The sequence below is a fragment of the Vicugna pacos genome, chromosome 20 (genome assembly GCF_048564905.1).
Source record: "Vicugna pacos chromosome 20, VicPac4, whole genome shotgun sequence".
NCBI lineage: Eukaryota > Metazoa > Chordata > Mammalia > Artiodactyla > Camelidae > Vicugna > Vicugna pacos.
The window spans coordinates 26,383,705-26,404,669 of record NC_133006.1 but is presented as its reverse complement, the minus strand read 5'-3'; the positions used below and the strand labels follow the sequence as shown (position 1 = coordinate 26,404,669).

At 41.4% G+C, this 20,965-nt stretch overlaps 1 protein-coding gene and 4 non-coding genes across 5 annotated transcripts; 4 read left to right on the top strand and 1 right to left on the bottom strand.

Moving 5' to 3' along the window:
- Positions 1-2,015: 2,015 nt before the first annotated feature.
- TRNAL-CAG (transfer RNA leucine (anticodon CAG)) lies at positions 2,016-2,098 on the top strand. Its single transcript has one exon. It is a non-coding gene; the product is annotated as a tRNA-Leu (tRNA).
- A 2,365-nt stretch (positions 2,099-4,463) lies between these two features.
- On the bottom strand, positions 4,464-4,537 carry TRNAT-AGU (transfer RNA threonine (anticodon AGU)). The gene has a single exon. It is a non-coding gene; the product is annotated as a tRNA-Thr (tRNA).
- Positions 4,538-9,182: 4,645 nt separating this feature from the next.
- On the top strand, positions 9,183-9,255 carry TRNAR-ACG (transfer RNA arginine (anticodon ACG)). Its single transcript has one exon. It is a non-coding gene; the product is annotated as a tRNA-Arg (tRNA).
- Positions 9,256-9,840: 585 nt separating this feature from the next.
- On the top strand, positions 9,841-9,913 carry TRNAV-CAC (transfer RNA valine (anticodon CAC)). Its single transcript has one exon. It is a non-coding gene; the product is annotated as a tRNA-Val (tRNA).
- A 171-nt stretch (positions 9,914-10,084) lies between these two features.
- On the top strand, positions 10,085-14,070 carry HMGN4 (high mobility group nucleosomal binding domain 4). The gene is made up of 2 exons (XM_031688274.2): positions 10,085-10,314; positions 13,589-14,070. Exon 2 carries the CDS (start codon positions 13,667-13,669, stop codon positions 13,937-13,939), a length of 273 nt encoding a protein of 90 aa, XP_031544134.1. The 5' UTR covers positions 10,085-10,314; positions 13,589-13,666; the 3' UTR covers positions 13,940-14,070.
- The last annotated feature ends 6,895 nt before the right edge of the window (positions 14,071-20,965 follow it).

Below are 20,965 nucleotides of genomic sequence, written 5' to 3'. Positions count from 1 at the left end.
CCCCACAATCTTCAAGGAAAACGGTTACCAAGTGCAGTACTGAGCTGGGAGTAGATTCTTAGGAAATATCTGTGTCCTTCCTTTTCCCCCCAGCTCTACCTCTTTCCATGAGGCACCCTGAGGGAGAACTTATCTGATGAGACTTGAGGCTCCCTTCTCAGCTGGCACTAGCTACCAGTGCCTGGAGGAAATGATCAATCTTGCATTCTGGTTTTATTTTCAAATCTTCCAAGAGAGAAGAAAGGTGGCCTTGCTCATGGTTTGCCACAGCCTGTTTTTTGTTTTGTTTTGTTTTGTTTTTTCTTCTAATTATTGTTTTGCAAGGAAGCACTAGGGATTGAACCCAGAACTCCACTACCCCCAGGCTATACCCAAGCTGCCAAAGCCTTACTAGTCAGCTGAGGCAGAATCCATGATTCTGTGAATTTAGAAGCATAGGAAAGGCCTCTCTTCTACCACCACAAATAATTAACTGGAGGATTTTCAAGACCTGATTTTACTTTTAAATCAGAAACAAAAACATTTTGCCCCACAGCTAAAGATCAACTTAAAAATATAAATGCTACTGAAACAATAATAACAGACTTCATTTCACAAACCAAATGCCAAATCTGGTTATCACATTTGAAAGTTTGAAAGTATCTGCCTCTGTTTAACAGAGATTCTGTGAGATAGTTGGGCTCAGATATTCAGATTAAATGAAAAATAACTGCACAACTGCTATTATGCCAAATCAACAACAGCTCTTGCATGCCATCTCTCTGCATATCTCAATTCATCTGTCCCTTCTGCTTCCAGACAGCACTCATGTCTCCTCAAATCTCCCTCTCGAAAGCTCTGAGCCCACTCCCAACTACATGCACATTTACTCTTGCCTCATTTTAAAATTTAAAACAGAAATAGTCTTTTCCCCACTGAATACATATGAAAGTTTATTTTAAAAAGTGGAAATGAGACCTACTGTATAGGACAGGGAACTATATTCAATTTTTTGAAATAATATATAATGGAAAAGAATCTAAAAAGAAAACTATATTTGTATAAATACATGCATAAGTGAATCGCTTTGCTGCACACCTGAAACTAGCATTATAAATCAACTACACTTCAATAAAAAATAAAATTAAAAAAATAAAAAATTTATATTTTTTAAAATAAAAATATTTCAGAATCTCATCCCTCAAATATAATCAATGCCAATATTTGGGTTTATCCTCTCCTTAAAAAAAAAGAATCTGTATCTATATTGTTTAGTCCAAAGCACTTAGACCAAACGCTCTTTGAGGAGTGTTTCATAACAGAAGCTTTTTGTGAGACAAATGTGGTAGTTCTGCTGGACATAAACAGATTTAAGAAAACCGTATGAATCAATGGAAGATAGTAGAAAGTGAAAGGCAGGACTGGTCTCGGCTTGATGCTCCTTTTGAGAACAGTATACCAGCCATACAGAGAAGTCCACAAGTCCACAATGTACAGCTAGAGAATTCAGAACAGAAAGCGAGACACCCTAGTCCCCTTACACCGGTCCCAAGGGTAACCCCGGAGGGGAGATTTAAACAGCAGAAAGGACAGGAGGGAGGAGTTGGCGTTCGCCGGAGGGCTGGGCCTTAACCAGCACTAAACTGGATAGCCTAAAACCTCAGGGAGAAGGTGTCAGTTCTAGAAGCAAGGCAATTCTAGCAACGTGGATGCCATTATTTAAACTAGAATTCTGTCCAGAATGGAGAGAAAGTGCCCTTACTCTACAGGATGCAGCCCTGCGCCACCCCGCCCGCTGCAACCTGGAATCGAATCTGAGCTTATTCAGAAGACGACCCCGGCGGCGCCGGCAACCCGGGATTCATTCCTCCACCCAGAATCGGCGTCCGGGGCCGTTCGCGAACTAATCGTTTCACTTTTTTAACCGAAGAATTCCACATCCTCAGAAAAAAAGAAAAAAGAAGAAGGGGGTGGAGGGGAGACTAGTATTCACACAGACACGGAAAGGAAATCTGAGCAGGGACAACTTACAGCAAGTCAGGATGGCCGAGCGGTCTAAGGCGCTGCGTTCAGGTCGCAGTCTCCCCTGGAGGCGTGGGTTCGAATCCCACTCCTGACAAGAGCTTTTTACATTGTAAAATGACACTATATAATACACCTACCTTTTCCCCCCAAGTTCCCACAGTGGAATAATCAATTATTTTTTTAAGAAACTATCCGAGCTCTAGAATGAAAGCACTCTGTACCCAGAAGACAGTTTAAGATCTAGTTATTTTAATCTCCTTTCACTGTCTCTAATTTTAGTCTGTCTGTCCCTCTCTCTCCTCCACATTCAAGGAGTTGAATGAATGTTACTCCTCAATTATCACTGATGTGCGCCGGGCCCCTCCTTTGTTTTATTTATTTATAGATTCCTTTTTAATTGCCTTTCTTCAATTTCATTAGTCATCACCTGTGCTTAGCATGGTGCCTGCCGCATGTTAGACACTGGGTGGATAAATAAGCATTTGATGGCAAACCATTTCCACTTGTAAACATAAATCACCTTCGTGATTGATATATGAAGATTTAGGAAGATTTTTAGGCTTTTAGGAGAGATGGTTAGATTCCTTGCCTGCAATATACTATAGTTTCTGTAGCCCTTACTACTACCTCAATAGTACAGATGGGGCAAACTATTGAGGGTCACTTGGCTGGAAGCATACCTGAAAAGGCATTCGTGGAGCTTGATAGAACAGAAGGGTGAAGGTTAAGGCAAGTTTGATAACAGGATGTTGGCGTGGTCTAGTGTTAACATCGACACCATGACCCAGCTGGCCTCACCATTTGAGGAAGATCTGTACTCTGGGCCTGGAAAAAAAGCTTTCTTGCACAAAAGATATGAGGATGTGGGGAAAAAAAAGTCTGCATTTGCTGATATTTATATTTTAAGGCAGGAGAAGAAAATTAAACATAAGATTCTCTCCCTGTGTTTGTTTGAATCTCCTTCCTCCCTCCTTATTGTGCAGTATGCATCTGCATTTCACATTAACCAGAGCACCTCAAAAATGTGAGTGACTGATCCACCATAAAGATCATTCCTCCCTGCCCCTACCCCTTTTCTTCTAATACTAGCAATGTAATTTCTTAAAAGAATAGCATTCTTTCCCAGTTCCCTAGGGAGTCATGGAGACTTGCTGCTCATTTTGTATGGGCTTACCTGGGCTATGTGCCCTTGGTGAATTTTATGTAAAATATCAGTATGCCATTTTGATGTACTATCCTTTGTCTTAAAAATGTGTGAGTGTGCCTTTGACTTCTAACAGGCAGAACAGTTCTCGGAGCTTTCTGAGAGTCTGCTCCTGGATTATAATTCTCAGTTTAACTCAAATAAAATTCCCTTTTTCCTTCTTAACTAGATTATTAATTGAATTTTTATTGAGCCTTTTCATTGTTGTGTGATGCCTATAAAAAAGGTGGGGAATTAAGCCACAGAGTGAGTAGAGAAAGTCTCCATAAAAGTAACATCCTTTCCTGAACTAGTTCCTCAAAGTATTGGGATACTTCGTTTCTGCAAATAAAACAGGAGATCATATTTCAACCTTGATCATCTACATAAAATAATGTGCCCTGAAGGTAAAAGCCAAGTTGGTGAAACTTTCTGTGTCAGGTGGTGATGGGGCTTGGTCTTGGGAAATGAGTAAGAGGGTAACAGTTACAGTGAAAATCATTTGCCTGGTCTTGAGTTTCTATGTAAAGAAGTCCAGCTATGAGTAAAATTCCAGACCTCTTTTCCACTTCTCTTGTTTCCTGACTCTCTTGAAGAGTTTGGAAGAAGGCACCTCAGGCGGGATGCTGCCAACTTCAAGTTTGCCACTTTCCATGGTCTATTCATTCTATGATACACAATAAAATGGATGCTCTTTCCTGACAGCTTCTTTTCTGAAATTATGGTGATAAATATTTTTCTCTTTGTTTTTCCATCCCAAAAAACTTGGAGTGCAAAACCATCTTTCAAAATAGTTATTTACAACTTGTGTTGTATGATTGGATTTTAGTGGCTGCTGTAAATTGAGATGATGAAGCCTTTTCAACAACACATTTATCAATCATTCCAGAGGTTGATCTTGCTAAAAATATTGCCTGCAAATTATGATAGTGCATCTATTTGGGATTTCCCCAGAAAAAAAAAGAATAGAATGGCCAGAGATAATGATGCTGCTTAAATCTAGTGATTTTGCCTTATGCTTTCCCTGATTTCCATTTAGTACTTACTAAAAAATATTAGGTGTCATAAAAATGTAGAAACACTAAGAAAGGTAGAAATTCTTCTGAAAAAGAAACAAATTCATCTTTGTCTTTTTTTGTAAACAATAAGGCTGTCTCACCCTCAGACCTATATAAAATACTTTTGTAAAACTCTATAGGAAAAGTTTACTCTTAAGATTGATTGCATGTTGATTCCTTATCTCCTTTGAAAAGCAGGAGAACGCCCCCCGAAAAAAAGGCCCCGCTGGGATTCGAACCCAGGATCTCCTGTTTACTAGACAGGCGCTTTAACCAGCTAAGCCACGGAGCCAGCACATTCACTGACCTCCAAATTGACGTAGAAAAGGAAGGATCTTTACTTCTGTTTTTTTGCATCTATTTTCTGGTTGCTGAGGCGCAAGAACAGCTCAGATGGCTTCCCAGACACTAAGGATGGACCTCTGCTTCGCCACCAAAGACCTAAAAGACCGCGCAGCCATAGGAAAACTGAATCTCCTCTGAGCAGGGTTGGAGTGTGGGAAATGCGGGCGCGAGCCTGAACCCTCGGGCTGCGCCGGAGGAGTCTTGGAGAAACTGCCAGGAAGGGCAAGAGTTCAGCAGTTCCTGCTTCCTTGGATGATATACGAACTGGGGCGTCCGGAGGAGAGGAATCAGGCCATATATAGACGAGAAAACTCCTCTGGGTCGTGTGACACATTTACATCAAAGACTGGTCCTTGCAGGAAGCAAACTACTATGTTCTTTATTGCACGGATTTTAATTAAAATTCCAGTCCTTCCTTACCCCATTTCTTTCCATAAAATTGGGTTCCACCCACTCGCTTCTTGCTTATAATGTTAGCTAATCGAATTCCAGAGTCGCACCTTAAAAAGTTCAAGATTTCATCATTAAAACCTACTTTTGAAAAGAAATAAAGGAGAGGTCCCCTCTCCTCTGCAGCTAGAGGAAGAAAAGCTTTCTGGTCTGAAAACTTGTCCTTATTTATCTGTTTGATAAGCTGTCAAACTGAGAGCATCACAAGAATTTCAGAATTTTCATAGGGCCTGGTGTATTTGTAACTGTTCCAGATTTATTCTGTTTTTTGTAAAATAAAACTGTCCTTGGGAATTTAATTTGAACAAAGGGGTTTAGTGGAACTCTGAAGAGTTTACAAATTGTTGCCATAGCTGTGAAAAGAACTTCTCAAATAAAACCTGTAATTATGATTGGCTGCTTACTTGAAATCTGTTGTCGTGGTGAAAATGCTGAAATCAACATTTCAGTATTTTTAAACTATATCAATACTGGAGGATTTCTCTGGCACGCTGTAAGCCAGCACTTGGCACTGATCTCTGCCTATAAACATGATAGGGGGTAGGGATTCATGACTGCTAGATTTCTCACTTTGGTAAACCAATTGAAAGTCCATGACTTCAACATACTGTTTGATTGTGACCCCATGATATAAGCACCGATTTCTTTAATAGTATACAATTAACCATCGTGTTATTAATGTGCTTGAAACTGAGATAATCATACACAGCATAGTCACGCTTAGCATGGCTTTGACCAAACAGTGGTAGATGTTCAGAAAGACAGCAAAGCCAGTAGTGTTTGGTTTGTATTTTTCCTTTGACTGGCAGCTGTCAAAATGTGCACAGAAATTCAGGGAAGACAAAGGAGTTGTTTGAAAAGCCAGAGACAAGTCTTGAGAGAAAAATGAGACTAAGAGCAATCATGTCCAGAAATCTGGGTGTGAACACTTTATTCTGCTTAGTTCACAGTGTGGCCAGCAGGGACCATGGAAATGCCCCTCACATTGTCTCTGTTCCACACATCCAAAATTGGAGAAGGTGCAGATTGCTGTCACAGGCATTATTACATGTAAATTGCATTATTAATGTAAAGAAACATGGAAATGGCAGACTATGCGGTTTTCCATATGCTTGGGAAGGAAACTGGAAGAATATTGCACTGAGACCCAGAGGAAAAGGAGAGTCCCACAGTGATGGCTTTTTTGACATGTCAACTTGGCTAGTCTATAAGCCCAGTTATTTAATTAAACACTAATTTAGATGTAGCTGTGAAGATATTTTGTAAATGTGGTTATCATCTACAATTAGCTGACTAAAAGCAAAAGAGATTATCCTCAGTAAGTGAGCTTCATCCAACCAGTTGAAAGGCTTTAAGAGCAAAATGCAGGTTTTCCTGAGAAAGAAGAAATTCTGTCTCAAAACTGTAGCATCTGCTCCTGTCTGAGAATTTCTAGACTGCCAGCCTGCACTACAGATTTCAGACTTGCCAGTCCCCACAATTTCATAAGCCAATTCCTAGAAATATGTGTATATTTTCCTACTGGTTCTGTTTTTTTTTTTTTTTCCCCCTGGACTCCTTGTTTCTCTTTTTCTGACTGATAACAACCACTTAAGAAAAGACTGGAAGCTGGAAACTAGAACTCTCAAGAAAGATCCGGTAGGAAGATCTTGAAAAACAAAATGAAAGCATGCCTCGGCTCATATCAGGTCGTGAACACTGCAGAGAAATTTGAAGCAGCCAAGAAAAGCTTTCAAAATGTGCAAAACAAAGGGAGTTCTTTGCAGACTCTGAGGAGAACATAGCCTCCAGCTAGCTGAGTTGAAGACCATTTTAGAGGTGCAAGATGGGAACTGTGACTTCAGGAACGCCCTAGAATTTGGCCTTCCCATCCTGGTTATGTGACGAAGATAAAATAGAACCAAGAGGTACCCCAGTTTGCTTCTGTTGGGCTGCACTCCACAGGTCTGCAAGCCCTGTACTTGCCCAGTCTCAAGACCTAAGAAAAAGCTGCAGTCAGCAACAGAGACATCAGTGGTTTAATGAATAGGGGGAGCTTACGCATCTGAAGGGAGGTCCTGTAGCGATACCCCAGCATGTGCAGCAGACAGCGGGTGGGCAGGACGTGTCAGTAGTCTTCGCTCCCAGAGAAAGAGGGAGGTTACCAGTTTTAGGGGGATTTGACTCAGGATGGCTCATTGGTCTCCAGGGAAACCAACAGAGAAGCATGTCCCTAACCACCCCTTTGATAAGCTATCAAGGTGGAGATGTTCTGAACAAAAGATAAGAACCATCACTAGCTGGGACCTGTAGACAGCACATAGGCATTTACTGATTAGGCTCTATGATTGAAGGAAGATCAGTCATGTGAGGAGGGTGTAGGTGAAGCAGGGACTGGTCAAGCAGCGGATGTACAGAGAGCAGGAGAACATCCATCTTGGGTGGCCTGATCACATAGTTTCATTTCTGAAAATTCAGACACAGTTGTTCATGTTTCCAAGCTTCTCTTTGGAACAGCAATCCCTTTCTTCTAATGGGGAAGGGGTAATCTGTGACCTTGGATGGGAAACAAATGTTTATTTTGACTAACCTGTTACTGAAATTTTGTATTTTCTTTCATTATGAATTTAGGCAACAAATCAGTTATATTTCAGCCGTTTTCACTTTATCCCTATTGGCAATCACAAATATTTTCACATCAAATTACCATTGATGCAAGTTTCTTAAAATATTATTTATGCTCATTACTGCTTTGAAATTACAGTATTTATTAGACCTCCTGCTGGATATTGTCATTTAGTGCATTAATAAAGGAGCACAAATATTACTATACCATAAATTTTTAATATTTTGCTAATACAGCTCAATATAGTTGATTTCCCCTTGAAATCGTATGTATTCTCTTTTTTCTTTGTAAATATTACTCTGCGATGGAGTCCATAACTACCAAAGTGCCCTAAGGGTACATTATACAAAATCTGGTCAGAAGACCTTGTTAATTATCTAGGGAAAAATCCCTAACTAGATCTACCTTAACGTGTATGCAGAAACGGGAGCATGTATATTTTTCTTAAAGGCTGTTGCAACCTTACGAACTGAAAACAAAGATTTTCTAGTTACCATGTATATATTCTCAACGTCAGGCAGTTTTACTCCATTTAGTAGCCCTAAACTTATTTACAATGTTCATCAGGTATGAAGATAATGATTCCTTCTCAGAAATACAGAGAGGCTGAAAGGCATACGTTAGAGACGCTGATTTACTTCCTGAGAAAGCAACCAAGTGAACATTCCTGTGTGTGCCAGCTAACGACGCTTCTTTTAAAGGTGTCAAATTCTGAAATGTAGGTCCTGAGGTATGAGCAGCATGCCGTGAGGGTGCTTAGCACAGAGTATTGCTTAAGTAGATATTAGAAATAAAGTATTTTCAGCTACCCAAGGAGAGACAAGAAAGAATGTCAGATATAGTGCCGCCTTACAACGGCTTCCAGTTTCCTACAGAGTAACAGCCAAAGTCCTTACAAGGGAGTAGAAAGCCAGAGGTCAACTCCCCGAGGTCTCCTACTCTTCTCGAGGAGCACTGGCCTCCTCGACACAGCTGGAATGTCCCAACCATGCTCCCACCTCCAGGCCTTTGCCCTGGAGAATTCCCCTGTTCTAGATCGCTCTTTCCCCTGACTACCGCATTTATCTGTCATTCATCACCTTTCGTGAGCGGCTTTCCTATTCTCTTTCCCGTTTTTTGCTTCTCTAAGTACTTATCAACATTATTTTATTTATTTAATGCTTTATTACTGTCTTCGCTACGTCCAGACAATCTTCTTGAGGGCAAGGATCACCCCTATTTTCTTCAAGAGTGTATTTCCGGTGTCTTAAACGGTCATACTGGTTGAATGAATGAATATATGAACGGAGGGAGCATATTGGGGCAGAAAGGGCGCCGGGCTTGCCTCCCACCGCCATTTTCGGTGGGTACAGACAGAGAAAGGAGCACAGACACCAGGACGCATGCAGAAGGGGCCTCCTGGGAGACCGCGCGCTGCGTGTCTGGGCCAGCCAGGAGAAAGTGGCTTTCAGGCCCAGGCACAGACCCCACCGAGCGGACCAGTGCCACCGCCTGGTTTCTGATGAAGAGATGTCAGCCTGCTAGCCACCCACGTGCAGGGCCAGTGGCGCAATGGATAACGCGTCTGACTACGGATCAGAAGATTCCAGGTTCGACTCCTGGCTGGCTCGGTATGCGCACTGCTGTTTTATTTCTTTCGTCTGCCGATAGCCAAGGAACTCAATGGAATTAGAAAATTTGTGCAAGGTGAGGTTTGCTTGGACGTCTCAGGAGCGAGAAGGCGCCGCTTTCGACCACTGCTGGGGTCATCACTCCTTTGCGGTGCAAATTCCGCGTTCGGCCATGCGGTGGCGCTAGCCAAAGTGCAGCCACAGAAGTGTGCTCCCGTGTCACGTTCCGCTTCTCCAGTCTATTCCAACTGAAGGATGGGTTAAAATCAAGAAGTCGAGATTGAAAAGTAAGACTGAAGCGTCATTCATAAAAATTAAAGTCTTTCTTTTGCCCTCCCTCATCCGGTCATTTCCAGAATAAATTATTAAGAATTTGGCTTCAAATCTGTACGCTGCAGAGGTTTGGTCTACTCATCTAATTGGCTTCTCTGGTTTGGGAGAGTGGTACACAGTAGCACGGGTGTATTAACCACGCGTATTTGCAGGCATTGCGCCAGTCGCGGGGCATTGAGGGAAGAATGGCTGAGGAGAAGGGGCGTGTTCTGTAGAGAGAATCGTTCCGCTGAGACGAACCTTTCTCATCGGGTTTCCGTAGTGTAGTGGTTATCACGTTCGCCTCACACGCGAAAGGTCCCCGGTTCGAAACCGGGCGGAAACAGTTTTCCCTTTTTCCCTTATTAATGCAATTCCTTGAAATTATATTTATTTAAAAATTTTTTCACGCCTTCATAAATACGTTCCCCTTTTCTTGTCTCGCTTTCCCCGGGCGGTGGTGCTGAGGCGACGCTGCTCAAGGTGGGTCCGATGGCCTCGGAAGCGGACGCACGTATCGCGAGGGGAGAACCCAACTGTCCCCGGCTCCGACGCGGGGCGGCCCGACGCCCGCAGCCCCGGAAGCGCATCCTCGCCTTGGTTTGCCTTCCTGTTCCCCGCAGTGCTGGGCTCCGGTCGTCTCCTCACTATCTCGCAGTCCGCGCCGGCCCTGTCCCAGCCGAGGGCACCTGCGCTGCAGGCCCAGAGCTGGGAGCCCCGTGCCTCTCGGACGGCCGTGAGACTCCGGTGAGTACCTGGGGGGCCTAGGCGTGCGTCTCCGGAAAATGGGGGTCGTCCCGCCACCGTCCATAGACTTGCACCCCTCCTGCAGTCTGGCCCTCGTCGTGATTAGGTGACCTCGGCCCCCGAAGGCCTTGCCTTCCACTCTCCAGAATAGCTGCGTAGCTCTCCTGGGTTTCGAGTGCGAATATCTGGGAAAGGCGGAATCCGGGAGTTGGGGGTCACAGAGATCAAAGGCCCTTCTGGGCTGCAGATTCCCCACGGAGAATCTAGGACAGAAAAAAAGAAAGGCGAGGAGGGTATTTGAAAGCACTGGGCCCTCAGGGCTGTGGCCTGGAAGAGGTCGTGGCGGTGGGTTGGGCTGCCCTGGCCTGGGCTCTTCCCTCCCCTCCCCAGCTTACAAGGCCTCATCTTCGAGAACCCTCTTCTGAAGGAACACCGAAGGGCTGAGGCTTCCTCCACTTTGGCCTCTGCTCTCCCCATCAAAAAGAAAAATAGATCCCAAAGTTAAGGAATGGACCAACTGTGGATTCTGAATATTGCCTTGAGGCGGTATCCACCATTACAGTTGATAGTTTACAAAATAGTTTCATTGCCCTAAAAAAATTCCCTGTACTCCATCTCAGATAATTTCTTTTAAATTAGCACCACTCTGTGGTGAGACCCTCTCCCTCCCCAGCCTCTTTGTCATTCATGAAAATGATACGACCTTTTACTCCTTTTATTTGTGTATCTGTCTCCTATATTTGTAAGGTCAGCCTCCTGGTCTCCTGATAAGCTTCCTAAATGTGAGTTTCAGGGAAGTAATCCATATGCATAAACTGAGATACAAAATCCAGCTAGTGTCCTGTTTTCCTTGAATTTATCTTTATTGCCACCTGCTGTATTTTGGCATTTGACATGTGATCATGGTCCCTCTGCCTTTGGGATGGCCTTCAGCGGATTAAACTTGAAGACTGAACCTAGGAAACAGACTGTAAGCATTCCCACAACAGGACGCGGGCTAAGAAACACTATTTTGGAGTGAGATGTAAGGAGAATGGTGTAGATTTGTAGTATGCCATCCATTGTTTAAGGAGGTGTGTCCTAGAACAAAAGCTCACCCTTTGGTTTCCTGTCTCATTCTCTAGTAACAAAAAGACCTCTAAGAATATATGCAGAATATTTAGGGTGATCTCGTTATTTATTGTCCAAGTTGGCACACTTCTGAGAGTGAAAGGGAGCATTATTAATGATTATACTAGAGCAACAGGTGCAAACCAAGTCAACCTAATATTAGACGAAGTGATTTTTTCATGCCATAAACTGTCTCTCAATATTGGCTTCTTCACTGTAAGAACAGCCGTCTTTGCCTTTGTCGCACACCATCACCATCCCCAAAGTTGACTTATGCAATCTCTGGCATACTTCTCAATTATTTTCTTTAAATATTTTTTTTCTTTATTATGTTTGATTTTGGATTTAAAAAAAAAAAAAACTTTTGTTCTCTAAGAATTGCCCAAACATTTCTTTAGCGGTGCATTTGAGAGAGTAAATTAGGCATAAATTCATGTAATGTCTAGGGAAGGATGTCCTCGGGAGCAAGCTTTTCAACCTCAGACTAGAACTGTTTCTTCTCTCAATTGTAACCTCTGTTCCCAAAGTTCCTTACAATGTACCAAGGGAAATAGTGACTGATTCAAGGCACAATCCTACTTTGGTTCTTCCCTCTTCTTTATACTAAGTCTCATTTCTCCCTCTGTTCCACAAGAAGGAAGAAAAACTGCAAAGTTTCCAGAAATCTAGTCATCATGAAAAAAATGGGGAACAAATATATTAATTAATATTTTAGCACTGTTTACAGGTGGTTGCCTTTTTTAGCCAAGGAACATAAAAATCTAAGTTTGCTCAAAGGTCATGTTTGCCCACTATATCTAGACAATGATGTCCAGCAAAAACACAAAACAAAACTGGAGTAACTGAGAGAAAGATAATTTTTTTTTTTTTTTTTTTTTGCTTAAAATAAAACATTGTGGAGTAGGGCAGGCCACTGGGTTACAGAATTCCCCAGGAAACATTTTCAAGAGTAGGGCAGAGGTGTAGTGGCTAGTTTTGGCCTCAGGTTTTAAAAAGTCCCACAGTATTTGTGAATGGGCCAGGGTCCTAACTACCCAAATTCAAAATAGATTACTTTCTATTCTTTGTGGCCGTGAATCTGTGCTCTGGGCTACCCAGTGGTTTTTATTCTTGAGCAGACCCATAGAATTACTCTGCAAAATACAGAGAATAATGGAGTATTATCCATGTGTCGGCCCCACCCACCCCCACTCCCCAGTTTGGGGAGGAAATCCCCTTCCCTTTCTCTCTGGACCATCTCCCATCCCCTCTCCAACTACCGGCTCTTTCCCTCTGAGGTGACTGTTGTCCTGATTTTTATATTTATCCCTTGCTGTTTTTAGTTTTAGTACATACCTATAGCCTAAACAAGTCATTTAGTTTTACACGTAGAAATGGAGCCCTACTGTACATATTTTGCAGCTTGCTTTTTTTTGCTCAAGATTATGTTCTTGAGATTAGTCCATATTTTTGCATGTAGCTGTAATCTATTCATTTCTGTTGCTGACTAGTATTCCTTTGCGTAGACTTTGCCAAAATGTGTTTATACGTTCTTAAATAGTTAAAGAATTTTGGGTGGTTTCCAGGGTTTTGAAATTACAGGGTTGCTACAAACATTCTTGTAGGGGTCTCCTGTGCACACCTTCAAGAATTCCTCTAGGTAAACACCTAGAAGTAAAAATGCTTTAGATAATGTCACATACTAATTTATGCCCACATAAACACACACCCTAGTCATATATGTTTTAATTGTTCCACATCTGCTGAGCCCTTGGTATTGTCAGACAACTTAGTTTTCACCAATGTGATGGATGTGAAATGTTATATTCTGTGGTTTTCGTACTCATTTCCCATATTAATAAAGTTGACTTTTTTTTTGATTATTGATTCATGCTTTTTCTAATAAATGCTTGTTAACACTTTTGCCCATTGCTTTAAAATTTTCATTTTGTCCTTTTCTCATGGATTTGTAGGGATTCTTTATACATTCTGGACTCTGATCCTTTGTCATTCATATGTATTATGACTATCTTTCCCCTGCTTGGAACTTATCTTTTTACCTTTTTATGCTATCTTTTTGCTATACACAAGTTACTAATTTTAATACAGTCAAATTTGAATTTTAATGTAACTGAATTTGTCAGTCTTTTCCTTCGTGGTTTACACTTTTTGTGTCTTGTTAAAGAAATCTTTCTAGGAACAGCGAGGAAGACAAAAGAACCCCTTGGGCCGGCAAAGCCATCTACTAAACACTGTGGCCACCATGCCCAAGAGAAAGGCAAAAGGAGATGCTAAAGGTGACAAAGCGAAGGTGAAGGATGAGCCACAGAGGAGATCGGCACGGTTGTCTGCTAAACCTGCCCCTCCAAAACCAGAGCCCAGGCCAAAAAAGGCCCCTGCAAAGAAGGGAGAGAAGCCTCCCAAAGGGAAAAAAGGGAAAGCAGAAGGTGGCAAGGATGGTAACAACCCTGCCAAAAACCGAGATGCCTCCACAGTCCAGTCACAGAAAGCAGAAGGCGCCGGGGACGCCAAGTGAAGGGTATACTTTTTTGATAGCTCTGTACTTCTAGCGACTCTACTGTTTGAAATACTATTTTTTTTTTAAATCAAATTTTATAAAAATGTAGAGTTTTTTTTTTTTTTAAGTTATATTGTTAGCACACAAGACACTTTGTTGTCGTCTTTCATGGAAAGGGCGAGTAACCACTAGTAGAATGTCTCAGAAGCTGGATTGAGTGAGGGGAAATAGAATTTTCTATCCTTGTATTGGAAGATTATTCTTGGTTCCCAGGAGAGATTCTTTGACAGTCACACATGGCAGCCACTATGGCTCAGAAGCCTTACAAGCACGGGGAAGCAAAACTTCGTGTCTTCTCCATTCCTGATGCCATCAGCATATACTTGACTTCCTGAAACCAAGACTCGTGATGCGGCCTTGGCCCCCCTAGAATCAGCTGTGTCAGGTATCAAAACTCAGGCTTTCTGGTGGTGACATCAAGATGGTGTTGCTCAAAAGAGCTGGGATTCTGTTTGTAGTTTGTGGATCATCTCATTAATAATCCTGGAGTTTTTAGTTCCTTTCCTCCATGTCAGAGTTAACCTGTGAAAAACCTCTTATAATCGCTTCTCAGCCTTCTGGCTAAGATAAGTGAAAAGCTCTTCAACGCCTCATGTGAAATATATTTACCCTTCCTGAAAACTCTTCCTGATCAATGCAGCAACAGACTTTGTTGACTTTGGGGGCAGAGGAGTTTGAAAGTTGTAAAAGGTTATGGATTGTCACCCATGTCCTGCTGGAAGTAACTATTTTTGAAAAGTATCTTATAAAGCTGGATACAATTTGGCTTCATGGTAGAGGAGGAGATCATTTCCTACCCAAAGTCATAAAGATATTCTTCACTGCCTTGTAAAAGTGTTAAAAGAGTTTTGCTTTTCACATTTGTCTTTAGTCTTCCCTGAACTGATTTTTGTGAAAATATGAGATGGTAATCCAGTATAATGTGTTTTCCATATAGTAAGTGGTTGTCCCAGTACCATTTTCTGAACAGATCATCCTCTCCCCACTGATCTGTAACACTGGCTGTTTCATAAATCAAGTTTCTGTAGTGTGGGGTTGGGGAAGGGGGCGTCTGTCGATGGCTTCTTTTCTGACTCACTGGTCAGTTTGTCTTAACCTTGTGATAATACTATACAATCCTGAGTACTACAACTTTAGAAAAAGGTCTTGGTAACTCAGGATAAATCCCCCCTCCACCTTCAACATCACTACCAAACTTTTCTCCCTTGGAGTATCTTGGCTATTCTTAGCCAATTGCTTTTCCATACAACTTCTAAAATTAGATTGACAGGTTCCAAATCAAACAAACAAACAAAACAAAACAAAACGAAAGTGGGAATTTTTATTGGATTTGTATTGAATTTATACATTAATTACAATATTGAGTCTTCCAATCCATGAACATGGTGTAACTCTCTGTGTAGGCTTTTTAAATGTCTTTCAATAAAGTTTTATAATTTTCTCCATAAATGTTTTCTTTGGTTAATCTTTTCTAGGCACTGTCCACTTTTCGATGCTACTTTATATTGTGTATTTTTAGTTACTACATTTACTTTTTTCAGCTAAAGTTGAGTATTATACCCAGCAATCTTGCTAAACATTTACTAATTCTTATAATATGTCTGTGTCTTCTTTTGGACTTTCTCAGTAGATGACTATAGATTCTATATATGCAGACAATTTTGTTTCTTCACAATCATTATACCTTCTTTTCCTTTTTGTAGTTCTAGGCATTGTCCAAGTGCTAGGGGTACAGCAGTGAACAAAAAGTCTCTGCTTTCATCAGGCTTATATTCTAGTGAGGGGCGGGGTGTAGAAAATGCACAAATTTTATGTGACAAGGTGCTTTAAATAAACAATTGTAAGTGGGTGCTATTTAGATAGGCGGTTAGAGAAGTCCTCTCTGATGATATGACATTTGAGCAGAGCACTTAATGTAGGAAAAAGAGATATGACTATGAGGGGAAAGTATTCCAGCAGAGTGAACAGCAAATATAGAGATGAGATGAAATGTGTTTGGCATGCTGAGGAAGAACAAGGGGGCAGAAATGTCTGAATAGGAGTGAGGATGGGTAAGAGTGATAGTCAGTATGATTTCAGAGATAGCCAGGGACCAGAAAATGGAACTCTTTAAGCTGCCATTTTTCTCTGAAAATGATGGGATGCCATTAAAGTTTTGAATAGAGAAACCACATAATCTAAGTTGTTGGGGAGTGTGTGTGTGTATACGGCTGACACATGGGCAACAGGCTGTAAGGGAGGGAAAAGTTGAAGGAGGAAGACCTGTTAGATGGCCATCACAACTGAATTGCTGGAAATTCTATTTTATCATGCTGTATGACTGTTCTTCCTCTGCTCAACTAGTTCCACCCATTTTATTTGGTAAACTACAAACATTTGTCTGTGCTTTCTCTTTGCCAAACAACTGAACATTCAAAAATAAGCATTCCCTGTTGTCCAGTGTGTCCAAAGTCAAATGCAAGATAGTCACCACTGTGTGCTTGGTGGTGATGTGATAATACTGCAGGAGGCCCTGGCCCTGTTGCCAGAGCAGGAAGGGGTATTAGGAAGAAATTTCTGAGGGATTTTTGAGACAAGAAGGAAGGGGACAGGACACAGCCATTAAAGGAATGACACAACCAGTTAGCACCAAGATAGCTGAAGATTCAGCTCCCAGTAGACCTCGAGGCCCAAGATGGTGGGAGAGTCAACCTCCATTGGACCTTGAGCTTCTATATACACACTGTAGTGTATTAGCACGGTGAAGGACACACCCGCAGGTGCCATGACACTTCCGAGGCTGACCATAAAAGGTCAAAGAGAGGGTGATGGCCCAATTCCTGGGAATCCCCGCCCCTTCCCCAAAGTAGTTGGAATAATCCTCTCACTTGTTAGTATATAAAAACTATCAACACCCCGCCTCAACACCCCTCTTGCTCCCTCACCTTCCTAGACAGTCTGCACTGTCTATGGAGTGTGCATCTTTCGAAATGAAGCCACTTTTACACAGCTATGGCTTGCCCTTGAATTCTTTCTCACCCAAAGCCAAGAACCCTCACTCAATGGAGACCTGGGACACGACCATCCTCTCAAAACCCACCGTGTTTTCTTGCATCATTTTGACACCTAAGCAAGAAAATGAAAGCATAGAAGTTGACCAAGGAGTGGTTAAAAGTCTTCTAGTAAGAGTAATAACATTTGCAAAAACGTTAAGATAATACGGTCTGTAAATGTTCCATAAAATATCTGTTGAATCAAAAAAATTTAAATGCATAACCAAATTACATTAGGGTTTTGACAATAATAAGTTATTTCTCACTGTCTGCCCACTGATTTAGATGTATGATTTTATTTCCATGACCCTATGAGTTGAATCATTATTACTATCCCCATTTTTACATTTAGTGAAACAGATTAAATAATTTTCCCCGAGATCATATGGTGAGTAAAATCCAGATTAAGACCCTGCTCTATAACTCCAGGGACTAGAAGTCTCCTCATTGTTGAAAAATCACTGGTATAACCTCAAATGTAATCTATCCAAAAATTTTTGGATTGGTATTTCTGAGTAGATTAAGGAATTTCCCAAGATACCATTAGGAAACAATCAAAAGTAAGTAATAATATTCTTCAAGCTAAACAGTTGTAATTTCCAATGAAGAAGATTAGTAATGCAGACAGTAAAGTCCAGGGGGAAAGTGGTCATGTGGAATTTAGAATTTTAGTATATTTCTAGCAACATTAAGCTAAAAGGGATATTGTTTCTGTACAGATGTTAACTGCTCAAATATTTCTGAAGTGGAGAACAAATGAGGAAATGATAAATTAGTCTTTAAAGCTCTCTTGCCCACTCTTCTGAACCATTTGGCATTTATATTCCTATCTGTAAATTCATGAAACAGCCTGTGTGATCCAGAGTTTTCAATAGTCAATTTTCTGACCCTCAAAACAGGCACTGATCCTGGAAGACTTGGAAAAAAGAGGGAGGAAAACTTATTTTCCTGTATCTGTCCTTGACTATTCTCTGCTTTTTGGTACTATTCTCAACAGTGGTCACAGAGATCCTTGTAAAATGTACATTGTTCCTTTCCATCACGCTGCCACTCCTTCCGCCCAGGGTCATAAAGATGACCTCCAAATGCTGTCCTTGAATTGCCCGCGGACGCGATCAGACGTGACACCTGACGCCCCGCCCCTGCGGCCACCCGGGCGCCCAGGACGCGTTTCCGATCCCTTCTGGGCCACCCGGAGGTCGCGCTGCTTCGTGTTGCTTCTCGCGGTTGCGGACTGGAGGGCGTCCCAATTCCCCAGGCGGGTAAGGGAGGCTGGGACCGTGAAGTTCTTTTCCTGTATCGCTCCTGAGAACCCCCTCGCAGACCTTGCTTGGGCTTCTAGTGCTGGACCAACCCCCAAGTTCCCCTCGGTGAATTCAAGGCCAAGGGGATTGCCTACGGGGAGAGGGTCACAGTGGGTGCCGGACTTCTTAACCTTTTAGGTGCCTAGGAGCCCTGTGGCCTCCTAATGAAGCCCATGGAGCCCTTCTCGAATTATATTTTTAAAAGCATATAAAAATACATAGGATAACAAAGATAGCCAATGATATTAAAAAACAATGATCAGACAAAATAATTTGCAAGATAGTAATATGTGTGTTTCTTCATTAATGTATTAAATATTAAACATTAAGACTCGTCTTGTGATTATTGCAACTTCGAAATAATTAAATTTGAGATATTTGTAACGAATTTCATATCTGAAGTATGGGATAAGAAAATGTCTGTGATTTTTCTTAGTGACAAAGCCACAGGTACTTATCATCTGACTGTAATTTGTCACCTACATTCACGCTAAATTTCAGTTAGAAGTTAAAGATTTTAAAGTTGTAAATTTTTTTTTCCCATCCAAGTTCAGTGGTCCCCAAGTTAAAGAACCCTGCAAGAGTGCTTAACACAGTGCCTGGCAAATTGAAAGTTCCCTTGTACATGCAAATATTAGTAATTTTTTTATTACTTATTGCATAAATCTTGGATGTACAACATAGTGATTCACAATTTTTAAAGATTATACTCCATTTATAGTTATTATAAAGTTCCAGCTGTACGATATATCCTTGTACCTTATTTTTATTATTATGTTTTTATTTTATTTTGGGGGGAGGTAATTCGGTTTATTTATTCATTTATTTTTATTAGAGGTGCTGGGGATTGAACCCTCTCTCAGACCAGGTGGGAATCATTTTGAAACTAATATTCAATTTTATGACTCCCTTTTCATCACTTATTTTTAAAAGGTTATGAGGGACAGTAGCCCTGTCATGTTTAATTAGAGGAAGTTTCTTTTCTTTTGAAAAAGCTCTGAACATCTGATAAAAAAAATGTTCACATATTGAGGTATGGGGAAGTCATTCTGGCTTGTACATGAGTTAACCTGAATTTTATGCTAACTAGTACAGCCTGTTAGTGGCCTATCAAACATATATTGAACATCTGCCTTAATTATTAAAGACAAGGGTACATTGACTAGGAGTAAAGAATGTTCATGTTAAAAATAGAGATTAAATGTCTCCCTTCCTGGGACACCAATGCTGGCACTCCTTCAAGGATAACACTCCCTTCCCAGGTGCCAAAGCCAGACTGACTCCCTGTGTACGTGCTGATCTTTTTTTTTTTTTTTTTTTTTGAAAATTTGAAGGAGTGTCTCCCTGACTTGTCTGATGTTCTTTATTCTGACAAGACAAGGCTGTGCTGAAAACCATGCTTCTCCAGAGCAGTTCCTCAGAGTTATCTGAGAGGCTATCTTCTGGGTTATAGTCCTCAGTTTGACTCAAAACTGTTTTCTATTCACATTATAGAATGTTTATTGATTATTTTCATTGACACATCATAAAACAAAACAAAACAAAACTGTGGATTCACAATCCAAGTGGGCTTCCCTACAGACAGGAAAAGCTTTCATCTATAGTTACGTGGCTTGACCAAAGTTAAGAGGTGGCAAGTGCTTAAAGCAGATATTTCCTGTCTGACTCTAATAGCAATAATAATAATGATCACATTGTGTTACTTCCTCTGCAGTTTTTTTCTTCCTGCAAATGCTACACTGTCTCTGAGGACTGACCTCCAGGTTCTCACATTATGAGGCTGATGTGCTACCTACAGTGCTGACGAGGCAACTGACCAGGAGAGTTGTTGGTTTTTTTTGTTGTTGTTGCTGTTGTTCTCTAGAGGTTTTGTAACTTGTTTCACAATTTTTAATAGCAAAGTAAAGCCTAATTTGTCTGTTATCTCCTGAGTCCAGTAGGATGAAATTTCTGTTTTGGGAAATTACCAAATGAACTCTCAAGCAAGAACTACCAAGTTCTGTTTCTTCGGTGGTTCCCAGCAGGGCAGAGATGGTGTTGGTGCCGGTGTGTTCAGGTAGCTTGAGGCTTTAGGTCACTCTAGGAGAGGGGACTTGTATTTAGAGGAAGAGGTGAAGCAGGCAGTTTATTCAGCACAGCACCCATTGCTCTGGACTGTATGTCATTTCATCTTTGCGATTACCCTACAGCCCATGTTTCTCAGTGAGGGAGGTATAAAATGAATTTAAGGGTGGGTAGCACCCAGCATTTTTAAGAATAACATAGAATCTGAAGTAGAATGCAGTGCATATGGTAAGTGGTAATTTAGTCAACTTTTGTTCTTACTTACATGTGTGTGTATGGGTCAAGATGTAAACTAAACTACAAACTGGTCATGGCCAAAAGAGTTGGGAAAGCAGTGCTCCTAGGCCATGAGTTCTGAGTTCCGGCATCACCTCCTCTGTACAGTTTACCTGGGCATCCCCAGAGCTGAGCTTAGAGAGGAGCACACCAATGTGGGGAAGAAGAAGCAGTTCTGCACTGTTGCTGCTTTTCAAGAGTTTGACCTCTGATAACTTATAACCATTGTTAATGAAACTTTTACCTGTGCTTTAGATGAAATGTTTTGGGTGCTGTGGCTTCCAGTCACCTTCCTAAAAGGCCCTTCT

Excerpts from the sequence above, each read along its gene's own strand:
- HMGN4 (XM_031688274.2), top strand. The coding sequence starts at position 13,667 with ATGCCCAAGAGAAAGGCAAAAGGAGATGCTAAAGGTGACAAAGCGAAG.